Below are 23,662 nucleotides of genomic sequence, written 5' to 3' on the forward strand. Positions count from 1 at the left end.
TCAAAGTAACAATATAATTAAACATGTGTACTCGTCTTATTTGGATATCTATATTATATATAAATATAGGACTATAGTGGAATAATAGGATGTTCCGTAATACCCTTAAAATTTAAATTTAAATTTAACAATATCATTTTATTTTATTGTAACAAAATAGAACTTTTTTAATAAGGCAAGAAAAATCAAACTGCTAACCAGGTGGATCGAACCAACTATAAACTCATTGGGACCCGTTAAAATTTATTAGTTTCCGTTTGAATTGAACCGAACCAATGAATTGAGCCCAACCAGATATAGACCGATTAAAACTGGAGAGAGAAATAACCAAAAACGGAAAAGAAGCCCAAAACTCCTCTCCCCGTCGCAGCACCGCGATCTCCTTTCCTTCCCCTCCCCGATCAGTGTTTCAGCCACCGGTTGTCGAGGCCAAGGCAGCGATCGACGATTCGGGCGACGGTGACCTTGACTCCGGCCATCCCTTCAACGATCGAAGCCTGCTTAACGCGAAACAAGGATCACTCCTGCGACGCTGCTACCTCCTTCGACAGTTCTCTCTTTCTCGACTTTCCGGCGAGCTCAAGCATTTCCAGCAATTCCCTTTGCTCAGGTTGGTCTATCGGGCTCTGAATGTAATCCATTTGCAGAAGCTTTAATGAATTGGGCTTAGTTAGGCCCAACTTTTATCACGACTTTCGTTAGTTTGCGTTGTCTCTGTACCCAAACCGACTCGAAATATCGGGTTAGACACATTTCCGGTCGGGTTTGGATAGTCAGCCGCTATGAGTTGTTCTTTATAGTGGAAGCATCGACTCGTACTCAAAGCTTGTTTTAGTATTGTCCTTTACAAATTCAGTAATCTCTAAAAATGGGGACAGAGGCAAATCAAGCAGAGGACCATACCCAACTCGAAACAACGCCAGACCATGTTGATGCCTTGCTTGAGGTACGTCTCTAATTATCTCCTGTTAAAAGTGTTTCAAGTTCCCTCTGATTCCTCTTGAACACCACCATTTTTTTCAATCTTTTTTGTTTTAACAGGCCGCTAGATATGATGATATTGATGACATTAGAAGCTTAGCTTCTGCTGGGGTTTCTCTTGAGTCCAAAGATTCATTGGGTCGAACAGGTTATTAATATCTATATATAGAGTCAGGGTTTTGAATGTTTTTGGTGTTGTACTGTTTAGCTTCTAACTGTTACCTGCGTTTTTTTTTTTTTTTTTTTTTTTTTTTTTTTTTTTTTTTTTTTTTGGTTTTGGTTGCTATATTTTTGGATTAGTCCTCTAGAAGCTAGTTATTAATACATGGGTTTTATTATGTTTTTATTTATTTATTGTCTAAGCCTTGGGCATTAGTTGACATAGTAGTTATTGATTGAATGGTGGTAAGTAAGCAGGGCCTGTAACCAGTATGTGTATCGCTCTGATATAGTTTAGTTGGATTGAGTTCTTGGTTTGTCTTGTATAGTTGTTGGTTGGTAAATTCCGGGCAGCTGCAGCATTGGTTTCATTTGTTCCCGCAACAAACTCAAACAAAAAAGAGAAAAATTTTAAGTTTATATTTGAATGAAATGCTAATGGGGCTAGAACTGATTGACATCATTTTTTAATTTGTATCAACCAAGGTAACTAATAAACAACTTAATATATGTCTGCATTTTGTGTATCATCGACAATAATATGCCTGCTCGGCATAACATATGTGTGGCATGTAATCAGTATGCTTTATATATGAGCTAGATTTTTTTTTTTTTTTTTTTTTTTTTAAATTTATCGTGTGATAAAGAAAATATCTATAATTTTTTGTCTGTGTCCTTCTTGTTCGTTAGAAAATTTATGTTTTAATTCTCCACTTGAGACTAGGATGGACATAAATTTGTTCTCCTTGTTCATTGTGTTTTCTTGAATAGGGTTTCTCAATGTGAGATCCAATTTGGTGACAGGACTTGCAATGTTAATATGTTTGTAGAGGAACATGACTATTGGTATCTCTTTACTCATATTGAAGAAAAGCATCTTTACTCGTTCAAAGCTTAATACTCTGGTAGTGTCAGGAGTTTCAGGAGTTTCTTGATGAGCTAATGACACTTACTTCTTGGTCTTATTGTATGTATGGATATTTTTTTTTCCTGATGCTGAAATGTTTATAAGCTTTTACAGCTACTATGATTCGAACAGCATAAAACTCAGGAATATTCCTTTTCTGGAGACTTAGGAAATTTATAATTATGGTCTAGTTTACATACATGATTCGTATGAGACTTTTTAAAGCCTCTTTTAGTCATACCTGAGGTTTGCATTATGTTTGTTAAACTAAATTAGCTAATTTTTCATTGTTGTACAATTTTAGAAATTAGGAACATTTTGGTAGCATCTTAATTTTCTTGAATTGATTGCACCAGACGTTTAAGACATGTTTTGAATGTTCATTTTTATTTTTGCTATTGATTTTAGTCTCTTTAGTGGTGGAAAGCATTAATGCCCTCTTATTTTTCTGTCTAATCAAAATTACTTTTAGGAGTAAATTTCTTCATGGGCTTTTGAGTCCATAACTGCCAATGCATGTACTGCATTTCTGATTAATAATTTAGATAGAATTTTTCCAGAGATATGTTTCTTTGGGATATTTTAATGCTATATGTCAATAGGAACTTGAGTGTAGATGCTTACGAACCACTATTTATCAAAGCAAGCTACAGGTTTAATTGTCTAAATCACACTATTATGAAAACTAAATCTGCACTTCAACAGCTCCCAAACGTTTGAGTCTAATCTTCTTTTGAAATCTATTCAAATTCCTTTACCTACTTGTCATTGTAAGGCATAGATTTTCTTACTTTTAAATATTCTAAGGAACTTTCCTTATTAGTTCCTACCCTTTGAAGATTTTGAACAAGCTAACTTTCATTTGGTTACTGTTGATCAGGAAAATCTAAATGGTCTCTCCTTCTCATCTTGGTTTCTAATACTTGGTCCCAAATGGTAATAAATATAAGTAATAAAAGCTCCTTTTTCTTCCTAAATTTCGTCCCATTTCCTCTGATTCTCACTCCTAGTAACCAAAAAAGCATAAATAATGGGTTTGTTGAAGAAGTAACAGACCCAACTCACACATATCAGAATAAGAACACTGATGAACGGAGAAAAATAAAAAAAGAAATTCCATGTGGTTCTGTAATTTGCCTACTTATGGGTAGCCATGTGAAATTTTTTGTCGTGAAGGAAAAGCTTACAAGCCCCTATATATGTAGAGAGAACGAGGTTTTGCATTTTAAATTAGTAGCAGGAGAATGTGTCAAGCTGTTAACGCTGTACTGTAGTCATTGCGTTGCCCCCAGCTTATTTATTGATGGGCTAAAAAAAATGCTGGATAGTCACTGAGGTGTTTCAAAAAGAGGGGCGTAGAGCTTTTAGTGTAAGATTTCTTCTTTGAATTTGAGCCACAATCTTCAATAAGCTCACCAAATTTGTCCTACAATACATTGATACTTTGATTTGATCATTTAGTATAGCTTTAGTAAATTCCTGGTTTGCTTTGAAAAGGGACTGAAAATGGAATAGATGTCTCATTTCCAACATTCTCATTCTAAGTTTATTGTTAAAATAATTAAGTATGAATTAATGTAGTTTAAAACTATACTTGAAAGTAAATCATTTTATGTAAATTTGGATACAAAAACCCACAAAACTGGATTCCTTCTAGACTCTTGGAATTGCATTCTAACGTAAAAAGGAAACTGATTGTTTAACACTATGGTGCTGACTTAACCTTATCTTTTTTTGGTTCCTTGGTTAAATGGAATGAAGGTTGGAAATTTTAAGAAATTATTGGTATTTTGGAGCTTTTCTATATCAAAAAGAGGAGTACAGAAATGATTTAGAAGGGGACAATTTGCAGCCTACTATAGTTACTTAATGACTGTAATGATCATTAAATTTGCACCATTTTCCTTTCGGTTATTAACTTCCCAAGGGACTCAAATGGGAGCATTCGCTTTGTAAAACCTGCACTCATCTTATCCTCTCTTGAATAAGAATGGAAAAGCCTTCCATTGCTGAAGAACAGAAGGACAAATTCATTACACATTGGCAATCCTTTTGAGATTCTGGCTTATATTCAAGGAAGGTGCTTTGTGCTAAAGGCTTCAATAAAAGAAGGGTGATCTTGGGAGGAAGGCAAATGGTACATTTTGCTAAGCTTATGGCAGTTCTAATTATGGGATTGATTTGTAGTTTGGGTTTCTATATTTCATCAATAACAAACGAGCTTTAGTTAAAAATTGATGCTCGTAACCTTTTGTTTTATAGTGAACAATCACAAGTAATTTATTCCTAAGCACATTGTTGAATCACACAAAATAATTTGTGTTTTGTTCTGTGTCTTTTTCTATGTTTTTATTTAGCATGTGTGTGTGAGTTGTATGTGTCATTTTTAAACAAATTCCACTATCATCTAGGTAATTTTATCGTGTTTTAGCATTCCTGGCTACTGATAGTAATTTATCATTTTATTATGCATTAGAACATGATTTTTCTGTTCTATTGAGTTTTGCATGGTTCACTAATGTTTTGCCAATGGAATTGCAGCACTTCATATGGCGTCAGCTAATGGGCATCTTGATGTCGTGGAGTATCTTATCAACCAGGGGGTGGTAATGTGTCTAGCTCTCAATTTTTTTCATGGTATCATATTATACCATGAGTCTGTGATTAATAACTTATCATTGGTGTACTGAAAAGTTAATTTTTTGTTTGGTATGATTGCTTGTTACATATTTTATAAACCTACTGTCAAGCTTATCCTTTGATGGCATTTCCTAACTACGATGTTTTTTTTATACTTCTACCATCATTGAAAAGGAAATTAGCTCATTAATGGCAGATTTTTTTTTCCTACTATTTACATATTTTTCGTATCTATAGTTCTTGGTTCGTAAATTTGGTTTGGCCGGAGACCATTTGCCAGGCTCAATGATGCAGGACCAAAGTCTAGAACTGTTCATGTTTGTGTAACAGGTTACTGTTCACAGCATTTTGTGGCAATTTTCCAATGCTCTTTGAGTTGGGCTTGATCTTAAATTGAGCCCACCAATGAAGCTAGATGGACTCTGGTTTATAATATCCCTGCCTATCCTGGCCATGTTAAGTTAGTGGGAAACTTTTTTAAGTGGCCAATTACATATATTCTCTCCTATCTTTTACGCAAAAAAAACCATAATGGCACCCAAACTTTACAGGGAACCTATTGTGCCCCTAAAATTATAAATTTTGGTAATATTACACATTTCCACATTACCAATAGTAGTTTTATGGTCTTTTCGGCTTCTATATGCAAAGTATGTGTGGTCGTTTCAACTTTTTGGAACAATAATTTTCACAATTTTTAATTACCTAATAAATGTTTAATTGAACTAATTTTACAAGTTGGAATATTCAATAGAAAAATTTTGCAAGTTGAAGTGTTCAATATGTGTAATTTTATAAGTTAAAGCGTTCAATGGATGAAACCAAACGTTGGGGGCGTTACAAAGTTTTTACGTAATATAGGAGGGTGAATTTATGGATTTGGCCTTTTTTTTAAGAAAATAGTATCATTAGTCAAACATTTCAACTCAGAGACCTCATCTCAAATCTAGCAATTTGGACAGGCCATTTAGGTGATGCAAAACAGCCCTAGGATTAACTTGAGTTTTTGTCTTCCTTTTGTCTTCTGGTCATCTTTTTGTTGCATGCTTGTGTTTATGATTCAAATTCAAAACTCTTGGTTTAGGGGTTGGCATCAAATTGTTATTAACTTATCATAGCCATGAGAGTTCATGGACTAAAGGGGGAAAGCGAGGCTAAATGAAGGTGAAACAGTGATATAGTAGGACTAGTTGTCTTTCTTATTTATCTTCAATGTTTGTATCAAGTTTGGTTAGTACATTTATTTAAGAACAGGGAATTCATTGTGTTGGAGGCTGAAGGCTGATTTCAGAATGTAACTGCAGAATTTTATTGAGTGACATGTACAAGCATACTAAATTAAGAATGAGAAGAACTAATTTTGTGATTTAATTATTATTATTATTATTATTATTATTATTATTATTTTCCCTGGGGTTCCATAACCTAAATTTGGACGTAGACAAGCCAGACACTTTAAATCCATGCACATACCCTGTCACCCATACCACATGCATCCAAATCTAAGGAACATGGTAATGCTCTATTCTTCTTTTGCCCCTCTTTCTTTTGTTGCTGCTTTTCTTTTTTCATTTCTCTCCACTTTCCGTTCTCTATTGTTTTCATCCCTCTTCTGCCTTTTCTCTTTTATCTCTCTATTATCTTTGCATCTCTAGTTTGGTCTTACATGAGCTGTTATTCAAGCAAATTTGGTCCAAACCCTAAACACAAACTCTTGATGAACATAATATTCTGAGGAATGTCAATAACCAATGCACTCACTGAACTTATGATGGGCTTATACAAATTATTTTTTGTTATTGATATGAGGAATTAGTCTGAACACATTTTAGCTTGTTCACTAAATAAGCATTGGCACAAGTAAGCTTGGCAACAGATTCATCTAATGTTCCTTTCTTTCTTTCCAGATCTGATTTAAAGCTTGGTAGAAGTTCATCGTTACTAGCTTAATGCCTTACATGTTAGATTTGGTTAGAGATTAGTCTTTGTTATATTAGGATATAATCTTCAACACTGTGAAGTTAATGTAAAATAGATCACTAAATGTTGATTTCTTTTCAAAATATAGTTTTTGCTACAATTAAAACCAAATATGGGCGGTTCCCTAATCTTTGCTTACTGATTGATAAATATGTAAATCGGTGGTATTATTATGCAAACATTCTAAAGGCTAGTTTCTTTTAGCCACTTATTGATTAGGCAAATGCAAGAGAGAAGTTCCCACTTTAAGTAGATTAACTGCATTATTTGTGCAAATCCAACACAAATGTCTTGTTTTCCCCGTGAGTTGGGAGCATTAGTAATAGCAGCTCACAGAAGCAGGCCTTTTGCTATAACGTAGGTCTACTTGTATTTGTGAGTAACTGTGTACTCTTGATAAAATATATTGCATGTAATTAGCTTCCTGTATAAAAATATCTTTACTTGTGTGTATAACCGTTAGCGTATGCTTGTAAAGTAACAATGACAATGTTGCATACTTTACATAAACCCTCAATTGAATTGAATGCTTATTATTTCTTAACTGAATATATTACCTGGGAATCCTCCACACAGAAGGATGCTCGTTGAATAATAATGTAGCTCTATGTTGAAGATTGATACGTATCCAACATTTATCCCTAAGTCCAAGTTACATAGGCCATGAATGAGATTGCACCCTCTTGATTATAGCATGCTGTGTTTGCCTGTTACTTTCTTATTTAAGTAGTCTTTTCTATTTTTGTTTGTTTATATACCCTTGGGCCTCGTATTGAGTGCTGTTTGTAAATTGTTTTGAAAAACCTGCTTAATTTTTTGGCATGTCTTTTGAGCAGGATCTCAATGCTTGTAACGAGGAGAAGAATACACCTCTTCACTGGGCTTGTCTCAATGGTCGTATCGAGGTAATTATCATGGTCCTTTTTGTGTCACCAGTACTATGATACTTGTTATTGGGTTCTTAACGAAACACTTATATGTACAGGTGGTTAAGAAATTGATCCTTTCTGGAGCAAATTTAAGCATTCTGAACTGGTATGTTATTTCAAGGCCATGTGTGGTAATAACTGAATTTCACAAAATTCTATGGAATTTGTTTGAAATTTCATATTTTTCATATTTGATATAAATGAACATTCTATTTTCACTCTAAAAGATTCAAAATTTTATGGAATTCAACCTAATTAAATGAAATTCCCATTTGTAAATGAAGCAAGCGAAAGGCAAATAGAGTGACTCGACTCCAGTGTGCCATGCATGTGTTTTGATATTTCAAATTCAATTATAGTAAAACGAGATAATTGGAACTGGAGTTTCTCTCAAAAAAATAACATGCACGCATGAATATATGCAGTCCGAATTGATGCAAATGAGATGTCCTCTTACTGAAGTTGTATCACTATATGAGTTTGCAGTCACGAGCACACTCCTGTAGATGAAGCTGTTATCCAAGGAAAAAGAGATGTTCTTGATGCAATTAATGAAGCTGTGGCACAGCTGGAACTTGCTGGCGCTCAAGTTTCCTAATGCAGCAACTTCCTGATATAAAGCATGAGCTGATATTTTACAGGTATTGCAAGCTTGTAGTTTGAATATTTTGGTTTATGACTATTAATTATTGTCCTTGGTTATCTGATCTGAGACAATTTTTTTATCTATTTAGTAAGAATAAATAGTTTCTGTCTATAATTGTCGAACAGCTATTTATGTTTTGTTCGGTTGGAAGAATTTTCTCAAATGAAGCATCTTGAATTGTGCTTGCCACTCACTCAGATATGCAAATGGAGGAATAAAGGGGACTGATTATTAATCTTCATTATCTCCATAATCACATGCAGGCTTTCGTGTTTATAAATTGTGGGTTTCTAATTTTATAGTAAAGGTGCAATGCTTATTACTCCTTGTAGTATGATTAGAAATTTTGATCGAGAAAGTAATATATAGAGAGAATTTTTATTTTTAAATGGAACTCATAATGCCTTTACCTTTGTGAACAATCTAAGAGAATCCTATGATGATGATGATGATGATGATGATGATAATAATATAAACAATAGATGTGAACAAATCTTATCTCAAAAAGAATATGAAAGCTGTAAATGATTTTCTTTAACTTTAATAATTTGGATTATGTATCTAATGGAAAAGAAATTATAATGTAAGAATTTGGAATTTGATTCCATGAATGTTAGCTGTGTTTATTTTTCAGTTCAAAACACACTCAACAATATGGTTAAATTTTTAATTATTTTCATAAAAATTATTGCCTCTGTTCAGACATTTCTTTGTTTGGAAGTAAAAGAAAAATAACAAAGGAAAGAAAATACCAATAATAATAATGAGAGCTCATAATTTTATTTGTTTATTTATTTTTTTTTTTATTTTGAGAAATGGCCACAAATGAAATTCTTCCCAATTGAAAGAAAATGATTCAAGAATGAGGGAGAACATTACTATTCATATATTAACAACTGTAATACCTTTTTATATATTTTAATTTTATAATTCTAACTTTAGGTTGTTGATGTTGCTATTACCTTTTACTCTCTTTCGCTTTACCTTTTACTTTTTTTTTTTTTTTTATTCTTAATCTTTTATTCACTTTAATAAACTTAGATATATTAAATAGTTTTTTTTATTGTTACTTTGATACCGTATTTAAAGTGTTTTTGTCTTTTCATTGTGAAGATTTGATTTTTTTTTTTATGAAGGTTTATTATTGAATAAAAGTATGATATTTGATTTGATTTGATTGGAAAATTTAGATCTTAATTTTCAAGTGTGAGTCTTCAGTCAATGAATATGATAGTGTGACATGTTCCTCTATTGATACTATCAATGCATAGTGATGGAAACTAATATGTGTTTATCATATGTTGCATCAAGCGTAAAAAATTTAAAGAAATTATTTTAACGTCTAAACAATCAATAGACTAGTTGTTATTATGAAACATATATATTTTATCAAAATCATCTTCGATAGGAAAAATATAATATTATATTTTTTAATTTTCGTTTTGTTATATGATAAAGTTTTATGGCTGATTTATATGAGTAATTATAATATTTGATATTATTATTAATGAATTACTACTTCTATTCCATAATATTTGTCATATTTAGAATTTCATCGTTCCTTAAGAAAATTATTAAAATTGTGTAAATTACAATAAATTATTAAGTAAATTCACTATAGTATCCTTAATTTAAAACTAATTTCTCTAAGAAAATCATTAAATTGAATTAATAATTATTAGTTATATTCAAAGGATAAACATGGAAAAGATTATTTATTACTTATTAAAATTATAAAAGTGACAAATATTTTGGAACAAATTATTTTTTCAAATATGACAAGTATTATGGAACGGATATATTATATTTAAAAGAAAAAACCCTTCCTACTATATGCATGATATGTAATGTAAGACTAAGATTTACAAATGTAAACTAGTAGCTTCTAAAATAAGAAAAAATATAAATATTTTCTTTCCATTAAGAGTTACCCTTTCATATTGATTAATCTCTAAAATAATACTTACATGAGTGCCAACCACTAAGCATTTACTTTTTTCTTTGCCCTAAAAAAAGACATTTCTTTGTAAGAAAAGAATTTTTTCCAAACTAATTTTTTAATCAAGGGCAATATTTTTGAGGATGCTTAGAAGTACTACCCATAATCTTTATGGAGAATATTTTTTATAATAGAAGCTAAGGATTAGGGACTTGGGGAATAATGCACACTTACATAAAAATCATATAATACAAGTAAGTGCATTTTAGCACTAAAAGTTAGGCAATTATAAACTACAAGAAGGAACTTTTGCAATTAAAATTTTAATTAGAGTATTTTATATAATAAGCACTAAAGTATCAATTATATCACTATCATGAAAGGAACTTTTTTTTAAGTATTTTATATTTTAATTTTATGTTCTAACCCTTTAATATTAATTATTTTATAATATGGATTCATTAATCGAGCAACACTGCAGATATGCTTTCTTGTGCTCTGCACAAGTGTTTCCTCTTATTGTAATCATTATTTTCCCTCTTTTCAAAAAAAAATAAAAATAAAAATAAAAAAATAAAGCTTTTGAAAGATTAATTTAACTCTTTTAACTTATTTAGAAAAATTAAAATTAAAAAGATCATATCTAATCTTTTCTGTCAGTTTAATTTATAAATTCATTTAAAATGATTAAAAATGTTATATTTAATTTTTTCAGCGATTCTTCACTGTGCTTTTAATGTGTAGACACTATGGTTAAGATCACATTTATTTAAAAAAAATTAATTAATGGTGATATGGAGAAAACTAACACATGCAATATATTATATCTCTCTTTATTTTAAAAAAAAAAAAATGTACCTCTCTTCATCTTATCTTATGATTTTGATTGATAAATATGTACAATTTGAACGTTTTGAAAATGATTTTTATTACACATGAAATCTATTTATTTCTCGTATTGAACAAACTAAAAGTATACTACGCATTTTTAGAATTTGCGATGTGTTAAAATAAATTATACTTTTATTCATAAGTGCTGGAAAAGTTAAATATAAAAATTTTTAGCACGAAAAAGTATTGAATCAATTCATTGGTTTGCAAAAATTAAAAGCTTAATTATAAATTTAGTGCTTAAACTTTCGAAAAATCTTTTTATTTGTGTCTCAATAGAAAATATTTGCAATCAAGTATCTGAACCAATAATTTTTTTTTAATCAGGTGTTTTCATCTTACGTGGTTTATCAAAAACATAAATAAGACATATGAAACCCACTTAATGTTTAAAACAACACTGAATAGAAAGGCCAATAGCTTGACACGTCGGATTTAACATATCAAACAGTGGAGTGTAAAAAATAATTGATAATTACCCTTAACCCAAAATAAGGCAACTTATCATTCAATTGGAAATCACTCTCACCCAGACGTGTTATTTTAATAGATCGCCTTCTAGAAAATCAAAATTAAGAACCAAGGTGGGATAACCTAATTATCTATTGACAAAAACAAATTTATCTAATAAAGAGCATTAAAATTCAAATCTAATCAATATGGTCTTTATAATTATTTTTTTCAATAATTTATCGAATTTTTTGAACTTCAGTTAACCAATTAAATAATCAAAACGAAACATTTTATTTTAGTTCAATTCAAATGGACTTCCTACTAACTATATTTTGATTCGTTTTTTATAAAAAGCAAAATTCAATTTTTGGTTTGATCTGTTTGGTTCAGTTTGGAACCAAACGGACAGAATATACAAATGCCTGCCAACTCTCACAAAGTGAAGAACCTCATAATTACAAATAAGCAAATCCTCTATCAAACACCTCCTGTGCCAGAATGAGACTAGTGGTGAGAAAATGCAGCTTCTAGTGATCCTCAGCTTAGTGCAATTACATTGGAGAAACTAAATAGACAAGAATAAGAAAACCAAAACCAAGAAACTGAAAATTTCAAAGATATATGTCAACATCAAGCCTAACCTTTAATATCACCCCAAACTTTTTAAATAATTGCAATTTCACTCTAAATCGGTCTTTATATTTTGAGCACTCTGAATTTATCAACTTAGTTGCAATTACACTTTAATTTGCTTTTAGAGTGTAATTTCACTGTAAAAGTGAATTACAACCCTCTGAATTTGTCAATTTGTTGCAATTGCACTCTAAAAATAAACAAATGTTGAAATTTTGATTAAAATATTTTAAAAAATAGAATTCATATCCAAGTATTTTTGAACAATAAATAATAAAATCAAGCCTAAATATTCATATAAATAAAAAAAATTAAAATTGAACCAATTTTAAGATTAAAAACAATGAGCTGAATATTTATTCAAATTAGATGTGATTGCAACTATATTGATAGTTTAGGGTACCTAAAATACAAAAGTAGATTTAGACTGCAATTGCAAGTACTGAAAAGTTCAAAATACAATAACGGCCCAGCCCATGTGTGATATTGTCCGCTTTGGGCCACACAGACCCGCACGGTTTTGTTCTTGGGGGAAATGGGAAACTTCCCAGGAGGTCACCCATCCTAGGATATTAGTTTCCCCCTTTTCGATATATGAGTCGATTCATTCCTGTGTCCCACATTCCACTACCCTAGCTAGCCTGTCATCCTAGAAGCTAGCCAGGAGCTTCGCTCTACCCGCCCTCTTAGGATCGCTTTGCCGGGTCAGGATGTCACAGGCCCACCAACTTCCGCGTGGTTCGTCCTCGAACCATACATCTACTGGAGGGGGTCCGGCTCTGATACCAACTGTCACGCCCCGACTTTAATCACCAGAGGAATTGTCCGCTTTGGATCAAGCCAAATCGCCCATACAAGATGGCAAGACCCGCACGGTTTTGTCCCGCAGGTGAAATGGGAAACTTCCCAGAAGGTCACCCATCTTGAGATTTCTATTAAGCAAGCACGCTTAACCCTAGAGTTCTTCCAACTCTCCAGCCATTCCATCAAAAGGCGCCTCTAATGATTAGTTTCCCCCTTTTCGATATATGATTCGATTCATTCCTGTGTCCCACATTCCACTACCCTAGCTAGCCTGCCATCTTAGAAGCTAGCCAGGAGCTTCGCTCTACCCACCCTCTTAGGACCGCTTTGCCGGGTCGGGATGTCACAAGGTAAATCAACCTCCCAACCAATCTCTGATACCTGCCAATGTCAACTGAACTTCCCACTCCAGCTTGAAGCTTATGATTAGCTTCAATAGGTGATTCTGCAGGTTTACATCCCAACATACCAGTTTCTTTAAGGAGATCAAAGATATACTTTCTCTGAGAAATAAAAATCCTTTTTTTTGACCTAGCAACTTCTATCCCAAGGAAATATCTCAACTTTCCCAAATCCTTAATCTCAAACTCCCTAGCTAACAAATTTCTCAAGTGAGTCATTTCTTCTTCATTATTTCCAGTCATCACTATATCATCAACATAGACAATAAGCAACGTGATCTTACCTTCATGATGTTTAATGAATAAAGTATGATCAGCATCGCTCTGAATATACCCAAAGGAAAGCATAGCTTTACTAAATCTTTCAAACCATGCTCTTGGTGATTGTTTTAGCCCATATAATGACTTCTTCAGCTTGCAAACTTTTCCTCTGGTTTTGTCATCATCAAATCCAGGAGGAATCTCCATATACACCTCTTCTTTCAAATCACCATGTAGAAAAGCATTTTTAACATCAAATTGATGTAACTCCCAGTCAAGATTGACTGCACAAGACAACAAAATTCTAATTGTGTTCATCTTGGCTACAGGGGCAAATGTTTCCTGATAATCAACACCATAGGTCTGGCTGAATCCTCTGGCTACCAATCTAGCCTTGTACCTCTCAATTGAACCATCTACCCTATGTTTAACTGTGAACACCCATTTACATCCAACTGGCTTCTTCCTGGTGGAGGAGTTACAAGATTGTATGTCTCATTTTGTGCCAAAGCTCTCATCTCCTCAACCATTGCAGCCTTCCATTTTGAATCCTGTAATGCCTCTTGCCAATCCTGCGATATAAAAACAGAAGAAACAGATAAAACAAAGGCTCTATAGGAAGGGGACAGAGCATTGTAGGAGATGAAATGGGAGATGGGATGTTTAGTTCATGTTCTAACTCCTTTTCTAATAGCAATAGGGATATCAAGGTCATTTTCAGAAGGACTGGAATCAAGATTAGGATCAGAATCAACGGGAATTAAAGAAGACTCACCAAGTTCTTGCTCTTCTATATCTTCAGGGACTGAAATTGGAGAGGACGGTTGATCAGAGGTCTCATGCTCCATGGTTGTATCTGTATTAGTCCGCCGTGTGTAGGTTTTCAAATCAGGTCTATCCAATCTTCCTAGAGATTTGGGTGGTTACTCTCTCTTACTAATCTATGTCTACAGGAATCTCCCCCTGGAAAGAAATGTCAACCATCACCTCTTTCATCTGATATTTCTCCCCCTGAAGAGGTGACTAGGAAGAAAAATAAGATTCAAACTCTCAAAAGGTAACATCCATACTCACAAAGTATTTCCTAGAAGAAGGATGATAACAGTTGTATCCTTTTTGAGTAGTACAGTAACCAACAAACACAGACTTCAAGGCTCTAGGATCTAATTTGCTGAGACCATTCTGATGAACAAAGCAAACACATCCAAAGACTTTAGGAGGTATAATATAAGAGTTTTTTCCTTGAAGAACCTCTAATGGAGTTTTAAAATTCAAAGTACGAAGAGGCATACGATTGATAAGGTAAGCAACAGTCGAAATAGCATCCCCCCAATATGGTTTGGGAAGATTCATAGTGAACATAAGGGACCTAGCTACTTCCAGTAAATGCCTATTTTTCCTTTCCGCTACTCCATTTTGAGTACTAGTATTGACACAACTAGTCTGATGGATAATACCATTAGAATCTAAATAGGTACGAAAATCTGCATTCATGTATTCAGTACCATTATCAGTTCTTAGGATTTTAACATGCGCATCAAACTGAGTACAAATCATTTTATGAAAATTCTGAAAACACGAAAAAACTTCATTTTTTGTTTTCATCAAATAAACCCAAGTCAATCTAGTGCAACAATCAATAAAGGTCATAAACCATCTATAACCAAAAAGAGAGACAATTTTAGTAGGACCCCAAACATCAGAATGAATAGTAGCAAAAGGAATCAAATTTTTATTATTAATCGGAGAATAAGAATGCCTGGTGTGTTTGGCAAGTTCACAAGCATCACATACTAATGAATTAAAATCACATTTAGCAGACAAAGTGGGAAATAAATGTCCTAAAATAAAAAAAGAGGGATGTCCTAACCTCCTATGCCATTGAATAATTTCATCAGAAGGATTTCTAGAAGTTCCTAACAAAGCTTGACTGGTACCCGAATTTGAAAAACGACAAACATCATCTAATAGATACAGTCCATCGCGCAAGCTACCACTGCCAATCATTCTCCCCGTGTTCAGTTCCTAAAATATACAATGAGTCGGGTAAAAAGTTACTTTGCAATTAAGTGCTTTTGTTATTAAGCTGACAGATAACAGATTAATAGGAAATCTGGGAACATGAAGAACATGGGAGAGTTTAATATTGGAAGTACAATCAATAGAACCTGTGCCAGCAATTGGTACTAAGGAGCCATCCGCAATGCGAATTTTGTCTGTGCCTTGATATTTAGAATATGTGAGGAAATGTTTTCTAGAGCCTGTTGTATGTTTATTTGCTCCTGAATCTATAACCCAAGAGGGTTTTGCAATTTTTGCAAGAAAGGTAAGGAAAGCATTACCTGAATTAACAAAATTGGAGGCCGCAGTTTGAGTTGAGGACTAATCAAGCTGTGACCATAATCGTTTCAGGGACTGAATCTCCTTATCAGAAAAGCTTTCAGCAGTAGATGGTTCCTCAGATAAAGTTCCACTATCAGATATGTGTGTCTGTGGTCTAGAAGAACTGATCCGCTTTCCTCCACGCCCTTTAGTTGGGCGTCCATGTAATTTCCAGCAGAACTCCTTAGTGTGCCTGTTCTTACCGCAATAGTCACAAAATAATTGATCTTTATCTGAAGAACTGTTCTTTGCATCCTGGATATATTCTCTTGCAGAATTAGAAATCAACCCTGCTTTGTCAATGGTAGATCTGTGAACCATAGCGTTCCTCCTAGTCTTCTCTTACTGTACAAATGAGTATGCTTGTTGTAAGGATGGAAAAGGATCTCATCCAAGAACTTGGACTCGAATCTGATCATACTCGTTATTTAGGCCAGCCAGAAAATCATACACACGTTCTACTTCAATCAACTTCTGAACTTGAGTCGCATCATCAGTACATTTTGCTTGAAAGTCTTGATAACAATCTAGTTCCTGCCATAACCCACTAAGTTTAGCAAAATACTGAGCGATAGTCAGATCTCCTTGCTTGGTTTCATGTGAAGCAGCATCCCATATCTTCTTAGCTGTATCAAGAAGCAAATATCCTCGGGAAATAGTTGGCTGCATAGAATTTATTAACCAAGACATAATAAGAGAATTCTCGGATTTCCATTTGTTAAAACCCGGATCTGTTGAAACTGGTTTAATCGCTCCACCATCAAGGTATCCTTGCAAACCTCTTGCTTCAATAAATAATAAACAAGACCAAGCCAGGAAGTTTGTTCCATCTGACTTCACTCGACTAATATGAAGTGAGGGACTCTCTGAGTGAAAACTTATATCCACCTTCTTTCCGTCACCCATACTGTCAGATTAAAAAAAAGTATATTCAAATAGCAATGTGAAGAACCAGCAGTGGCAGAAATACACCTAAAAAAAATGGAAAAAATTCCAAATGCAAAACTGGTGCTGAAGAACAGTAGGGGAAAATCGCCACAACAAGTCGAGCTCGTCGGAACAAGAGACGTCGACAAAGCTCACCGGAAACAGCTGCACGCGCCGACGCGTGAAGAACGGCCGAAATCTTCTGGAGGCACGTGTGCACACGCGCATGGTCGGATGGCGACGCAGCTTGGATGGAGGGCCGATCGGCGGTCCCTCTTCCTTCTGAGCTGGGCGGTGACTGCCAACTACCACTCCCGACGGTACTGTGTGTATCTCAGCCCTATTTCAAACCAAAACCGTTGCCGAAAAATTCACGGCAATGGCTCTGATACCATGTAGAAATTAAAGGAAAGAATATGTTTTATTTCTTTCAATTGTGTTATATTTTTTCAACCCCTACTCCACTATATATATATATATAAAATTGTTCCAATATAGAAAGTAATCTAAATAGGAATAACCATAAACTAAGAAACATAATCTTTACACTAATTAGGAATAAACCTAAACTAGGAAACACAATATTTACTTTAATCACAAAGATTTCAACAAAAGCTTCTTGGTGAAATATAAGAATGAGAAGTAGTGTTGGTCTATGAATTTATGAGTCTAGGTTTCTTGAAGTAGACCCAACAACACCAGCTGCAGCTGCAATTAACTGATGCTTTCTTCTCCGAGCAGCAGGCATGCACATGCTCTTCAAGTGAGTACACAATCATAACCACGACTATTACAACAAGTCCTACACTTCCTATGAGTACGATCTTCCTTAGCCTGGTTTTCCACAATCTTAGCACCTTGTTGCTCCAAATGAAGCTAAATTAGAGCCAATGCCACCACCTGAGCTTGTATTGTTGATGGAAGAAGAATTATTATGATGATCAAGAATAGAAACCAATAATTCTCTTAATATTATATTGGCTATGTCATAGCCCTGACCTGGTCAGTATTGTCCGCTTTAGGCTTTGCAACCCTCACGGATTTGTCCCTCAGGCAGGCTTTGCAACCCGCCCAAAAGCGCGCTAACCAAGTTAGAAGCTACCCCTCTTATGTATAGATCGTTTACCCCGTCCTTAACCGATGTGGGATTTGCCTAAGGTGTGCTGGCCTTGCCACATACACCCCCCCTTGGGGACTCAGCGGTTAAGTACGAGGGGGTGGTCCTGTACATAAGAGGGGTGGTTCCAGAACATGGTTGAGGCCTTTTGGGCGGGTTGCAAAGCCTGCCTGAAAACAAAACCGTGAGGGGGTACTCGTACGGGCTGGAGCCCCAAAGCGGACAATATTGACCATGGGCTGGGCCATGACAATTGGTATCAGAGCCGACCCTCGTTCCTCTGGCCGGTGGTGGGGCAAACCTCAGCGAGGACGCTGAGTCCCCAAGGGGGAGTGTATGTGGCAAGGCCAGCACACCTTAGGCAAATCCCACATCGGTTAAGTACGAGGGGGTGGTCCTATACATAAGAGGGGTGGTTCCAGAACATGGTTGAGGCCTTTTGGGCGGGTTGCAAAGCCTGCCTGAAAACAAAACCGTGAGGGGGTACTCGTACGGGCTGGAGCCCCAAAGCGGACAATATTGACCATGGGCTGGGCCATGACAGGCTATGCTGGTTTTGCCAAAACTGAATTCCAGAAAATGGATTCTTGATCCATGAAAAACAAGTGCCAAAACAGTAGATAAGTGGCAGAATAGCTTATAATTTCTACAGGAATAGGGGCAGTATAAACCATCAGAGTGGATTTGATATTTAGCAGTTAAGGATTATAAACGTAACAGCAAAAAATGGGATGAAAGAAAAGATTCTCGTTTTATTATAAAAATACTTTTGCAACTTCCAATATACAATAATAATATATAGTTTCAAGCATGGCATATGTGTATCAAGACTTTAAAAAGTCCAAGAACATAGACAATAGATGAATGTTACCTCATACTTTCTAGACATGCTCATACATTAATTTGTTGCCATCTTATCTAGATGGATCATTTGCCTCTCAGCACCCTCATTGTTCCCCAATAATTGCATTGGCAATACTTGTTAGTGGAGAAGGGGTAAAAAAAAAATGAAAGAAAGATTAATTTCAGATTCATTAAAGAACCTAGTCACTAGTGAACACTTAAGCTGGATGAACCAAATCAGCTAGGAAAAATAATGCAAGAAAATATATGTAAACCTTGAAATGCAAGTACATTTGCATTTGCTGGTATCTGAAGTTGTATTACACAACCCCAATGACCAGATTTCGATATACGCTTATGATATCGATATCAGCTAAAGCAGCAAGTCTAATATACCAGTAGAGTCCTAATGCTACACACGTTTACATATCAAACTTCAAAATGACAAGACCTGTTTTTAAAGCAAAATCATGATTTGTAAACTTCTTACGTAGAATATAAAATAATATAAACTAGTTGAAACAGAACAGAAGATTACCTTTGTCAATTGCCGGTGGTTTGCAAAAGCCCAATTGGTCATGATCATAGAAGCAACCACAAGAAAGAAGTAGCCTGCAACAGTCTGCATAGCAATATTGAAACCCAACCACTGATAAACCTCTGTTGTGTAATTTGAACATGTCACCATGTTAAAGAGAAACCCACGTGGGATTTGATACCCTCCACTCCAATCTGGACTGCAAAGATTTTTTTTTTTTTTTCCAACAAGATATGGCAATAGAAGCTTGCAACTTGACAAATCAAACCAAAGCCAAAACCCAATCTTTCATTGAAGATCACTAACAGGAGCATAAAGTGGGTGGTTTACATAGTAAGCCATGTAGCAACCAAATGTCCAGTAAGAAGAACAATTTCGGAACACATTACACAGTGGTGGTGCATGGCTAAATCACAGAACAAAAAAGTGTTTCCATGATACATTTGAAGTAGAGGAAGCATATGTCTTAACTGGTTTGATGACAAGTTCTCCCTTGAAGCCAAAGTACTGGTAAACAGGAAAGAAGTAAAAGACGGAATAAAGAACGAAAGGACTCATGTACACCCAAAAAAACAAGGATGATACAGTAGGAAACTCATGGACCCAGGTCCTTGAAGACTACAGTTATTTTGTCTTCCCATCACAATAATCCTCAACTCTTCTTCTTATTAAGGACTACAGACCTCTCCTTTGATCCCTATAGAAGAGGGATGGTCGGCCGCTGTCTAGAAGGGTAGAAATTTTTGGCAGTTGATGTCATTAGTAAAACAGGTTATTAAAATAAATCACATCTGATGCTGCAAATGCAACAAATATCTAGACATTACTTATTTGCATATTTTTCCTTGAGATGAGGATTGCGCTTTCAAACAAACTTGAAGAACATACTCGGTCAAAGAACCAAGAAGTCCAGAATCATGAAATAGAGATACTCAAGTTCTCAAAAAGTGACAATCTTGTGGCGACTTTTGTCGTTTGAACTCTCTAACTCTGTTTACAGCACTCAGGAGATGATCTCATTCCTTTTAGGTCTCTTGTTCTTGAAAGAAAGATCTTGCACATGACTTAACCACTACCCACCACCCAACCCCACCATAGAAATAAATATCTTAACCGCAGTTTATGATCCTATGAGTTTCTTCTTAGTAGGCATGATACATTAAATCAATAATTCAAATAAAACAAGCCATTCAAATTGAATTTCAACATGATAAGCCGATTCAGTGAATAAAAAAGGAAAAATATTCTGCCAAATTATTAACTTCGCTTGCAATTACTTTCAACCTGTGAAAGTGAGTATTCTGTTGATCCTGCCCCTCAGATTCAACTGCCTAAAAACAGCAAGAACATTTCCTCCCGTCAAAATATATATGGTCCTTTCCATTTGCCCACAGAGACACCTCAACTCCAACTAACATTGTAAGACCCATAAATAGGAAATTATTTTTTGCTGTTGGTAACTTTCTAAACTAAAGATGTCAACCATTGGCGGCTGTCATTCACATGTTCATCACATTATCCAGCTAAATTTTTTCATTATCGAGTTGGAAATCAATTTGAGTAACTAGACTGTTAGAAAAAGCAAAGTAACAGCTTTTCATGTAAACCTAGAATGGATAAAATAAATCATGGATATGAATCCTATTTTCCAAAACAGCCATGTTTATATTGATGAAAAGTAAGCAAATTTACATGGCACATGACAAATTAACAAGCAGAAAAACTTGAATCAAACTCACAACAGCTATGTGATATTAAATGAACTCTTAAGAGGACTTTCTCAAATCATGTCCTTTTATAAACAGTTTCTAGATCATTGATCAAGAATAGAAGGATACAACACGATAAAAGGATGCATCAGCAGAGATTCTAGAAATGATCAAAAATTTTGAGGAACAACAACAAAGCTAAGAATATTTCTGATACCAAAGTAACATTTAATAATCAAACTCACTAAGCAAGTTTGCAAATGTCCTCATACTCAACAGCTTTGAGCACTCGTCCATCATAAATCCCCTTCTCTAGTTGCACCTTGGCACAAAACTTCTCTGTATCCACTCCCAACAACCTCGCATTCGATCCTCTATATGCTCCATTAATTATCCTCACAAGACCCCCTATCTGTGGAATAACAGTCTCGAGCTCTTCTTGATCAACTCTCAATACATGCTTATTCTCAAGCATTTCAATTTCCCCTACATACTTGTCAATCACTTTCCTCACGACTCCTTTCTGCTTATAGTAGCCTTTCTCTGCCAATGTCTTACTCATCACCTTTACGATAATCCCTTCACAAAGCCAGTAATCCTTCCGATTACTCCTCTCCTTTGCCTTCTCTTCCTCTTTCATCAATTCCTCCAATGCTGATTTCCCACTCTTACCTAAATTACCATTTTCTTTATTTTTTGCATTCTTCCTTTCCTTCTCTTCATTTTCTTCAAAAACCAATCTAGTAGAAGTCTCTCCTTTTTCTTTACTAACATTAGTTTTTGAACCAAGAACAAATCCAATCTTAACCCCACCATCCATTTTTAACTCTTTTGAAGCTGGCTCCATTGTTACTTCATTATTTTCCTTCTCAGAATCCACATTTCTAACATTTGTCAATAATTGCTCAGCCTTCTCAATCTGTTTCTGTATTTCCCTTTCTTGCTTCTCCTCCTCAGCTAAATCAGCTCTAAGTCTTTTATTCTTCATTTTTTCCTTAAAAATAGTCTCTGAATCCCTATCAATATAAGTAATAAACCACCCTTTTGGCGTCTCCTCAACTTTACACTTACCTGTTCGACCTAAGTACTTAACAAACTCAGTCAAAGTAGCCCACTGTGTTGAGTTCATATGTACATGATGCCTATCATGAATATACTCATTGTAAACGACGGTGGCAGCAACACGGGAAAAGCGGTGGCTCCGCCGCATCATGTCAAGGAAGGTGTTTTCGAACTCCTCGGAATAACCCTCGACAATCCGGTGAGGGTTTTCACCGAAGATTTGCATCTGACGTTGATGGCTCTCACTCATACAATGGCATTTGAAGCCGTTCTCATCGCGGCACTGCTTCTGGCACATCTGACAGTACCATCTGAGCTTTTGGAGACCTTTCGCTTTGATTCTGTTAGCGATTGCTTTTGGCGTGAGAAAATCGTTCTTGCCCATTTGGGATTAATGACAACTTAATCGCAGAGGGAGAGGAGTATCCTGCTTGTCATTTAACAATAACAAAACAATTGAAAAAGTTAATTTCATGCTGCCAAATCCTATTGAAGACTGAAATGTAACATGTTAATCCTCTTACTTTTGTTTTTTCTCTTTAGCACATATAATAATGCCCACAACCAATCAGACCCGCAAAACAAAACCAAAAGAAAACGAAAATTCTCGCCTGGCATTAACCAATATCTATACATCATACTTGAATAATGAAATTCAATGACAAAATGTACTAAATAATAATACGTATAATTTTTATAATTTGAAATAAAATTTAATAGAATTAATTAATCTAATCCTTTTTTGTAGCCTGGATTTCCTTCTATTGATAAACTCGTTACCCAATAATGATAAGCATACTCCAATTCACTTGTGAATTTTCAAAATTTAACAACAAAACCAGAAACAGCAGCTCAAAAAAAAAAAAAAAAAAAAAAAAAAGAGCAGGTCAGCAGGACAAGGAAGCAATTCAAGAAGAATATCAATTATGCGTGTGGAAGAGAAAATCGTTAAGAATTACGAAGGATAGCAATAGCAAAACCCTAAGAATTCATCAAGTTATCAACAACCCTTAAAACAAACAGCACACTCATTTTACAGCGGAAATAAAAAAAAAAAAAAACAAATTATTCACATACTTATTTACAGAGTTGCGAATTGCGAGCCACAGAGTTGCGGAGATGGCCGCTCGTTGATTCAATCTCTGGAGATTGGATAAGAGGCAATAAACCAAGAAGAGAAAGCGACGACGATGATGATGAGCGATTGCTTGATTGAGGAAAGAAAAAATAAGTTTCGGTATTGGAAGACCGAATTTCTTTGAAAACCCTACGTCGTCGTGTTTTTGCTCCCGTCTTAAATGATGTCGTTTCAATGAAGGGTTCGTTCCCCCTCTAGTATTCATTATTGATTATTGATTAGCGACTCACTATACATGTTTATGGTTTAACTCATTCCCTCCTACTTGAACTCACTTTATTTGTACTCATTGACCTTTGGTCATTGAAAAACTCACTTTGTT

General features: G+C 34.8%; 2 protein-coding genes and 1 pseudogene across 2 annotated transcripts; 1 reads left to right on the forward strand and 2 right to left on the reverse strand.

Moving 5' to 3' along the window:
- Positions 1-336: 336 nt before the first annotated feature.
- Positions 337-8,631, forward strand: LOC105628997 (ankyrin repeat family protein). The gene is made up of 7 exons (XM_089721645.1): positions 337-946; positions 1,042-1,129; positions 4,589-4,653; positions 7,504-7,572; positions 7,653-7,702; positions 8,083-8,237; positions 8,368-8,631. Exons 1-6 carry the CDS (start codon positions 869-871, stop codon positions 8,192-8,194), a joined length of 462 nt encoding a protein of 153 aa, XP_089577771.1. The 5' UTR covers positions 337-868; the 3' UTR covers positions 8,195-8,237; positions 8,368-8,631.
- Positions 8,632-14,560: 5,929 nt separating this feature from the next.
- On the reverse strand, positions 14,561-20,191 carry LOC105629026 (very-long-chain enoyl-CoA reductase pseudogene; annotated as a pseudogene).
- A 964-nt stretch (positions 20,192-21,155) lies between these two features.
- On the reverse strand, positions 21,156-23,420 carry LOC105628998 (DNA/RNA-binding protein Kin17, conserved region). The gene is made up of 2 exons (XM_012210515.4): positions 23,280-23,420; positions 21,156-22,629 (listed from the first exon to the last, which is right to left on the reverse strand). The coding sequence occupies exon 2, from the start codon at positions 22,585-22,587 to the stop codon at positions 21,385-21,387; it is 1,203 nt and encodes a 400-aa protein (XP_012065905.1). The 5' UTR covers positions 22,588-22,629; positions 23,280-23,420; the 3' UTR covers positions 21,156-21,384.
- Between the last annotated feature and the right edge of the window lie 242 nt (positions 23,421-23,662).

This window comes from Jatropha curcas, chromosome 5, assembly GCF_041381405.1.
Source record: "Jatropha curcas cultivar XTBG-Jc1 chromosome 5, XTBG_Jcur_1.0, whole genome shotgun sequence".
NCBI classification, from domain to species: Eukaryota; Viridiplantae; Streptophyta; class Magnoliopsida; order Malpighiales; family Euphorbiaceae; genus Jatropha; species Jatropha curcas.

What these genes read in the sequence shown, in the direction of transcription:
- LOC105628997 (XM_089721645.1), top strand. Translation starts at nt 869, where the DNA reads ATGGGGACAGAGGCAAATCAAGCAGAGGACCATACCCAACTCGAAACA. An exon ending in AGATTCATTGGGTCGAACAG is followed by an intron (nt 1,130 to 4,588) that starts GTTATTAATATC and finishes ATGGAATTGCAG; the next exon opens with CACTTCATATGGCGTCAGCT. An exon ending in ATCTTATCAACCAGGGGGTG is followed by an intron (nt 4,654 to 7,503) that starts GTAATGTGTCTA and finishes TCTTTTGAGCAG; the next exon opens with GATCTCAATGCTTGTAACGA.
- LOC105628998 (XM_012210515.4), bottom strand. Translation starts at nt 22,587, where the DNA reads ATGGGCAAGAACGATTTTCTCACGCCAAAAGCAATCGCTAACAGAATC.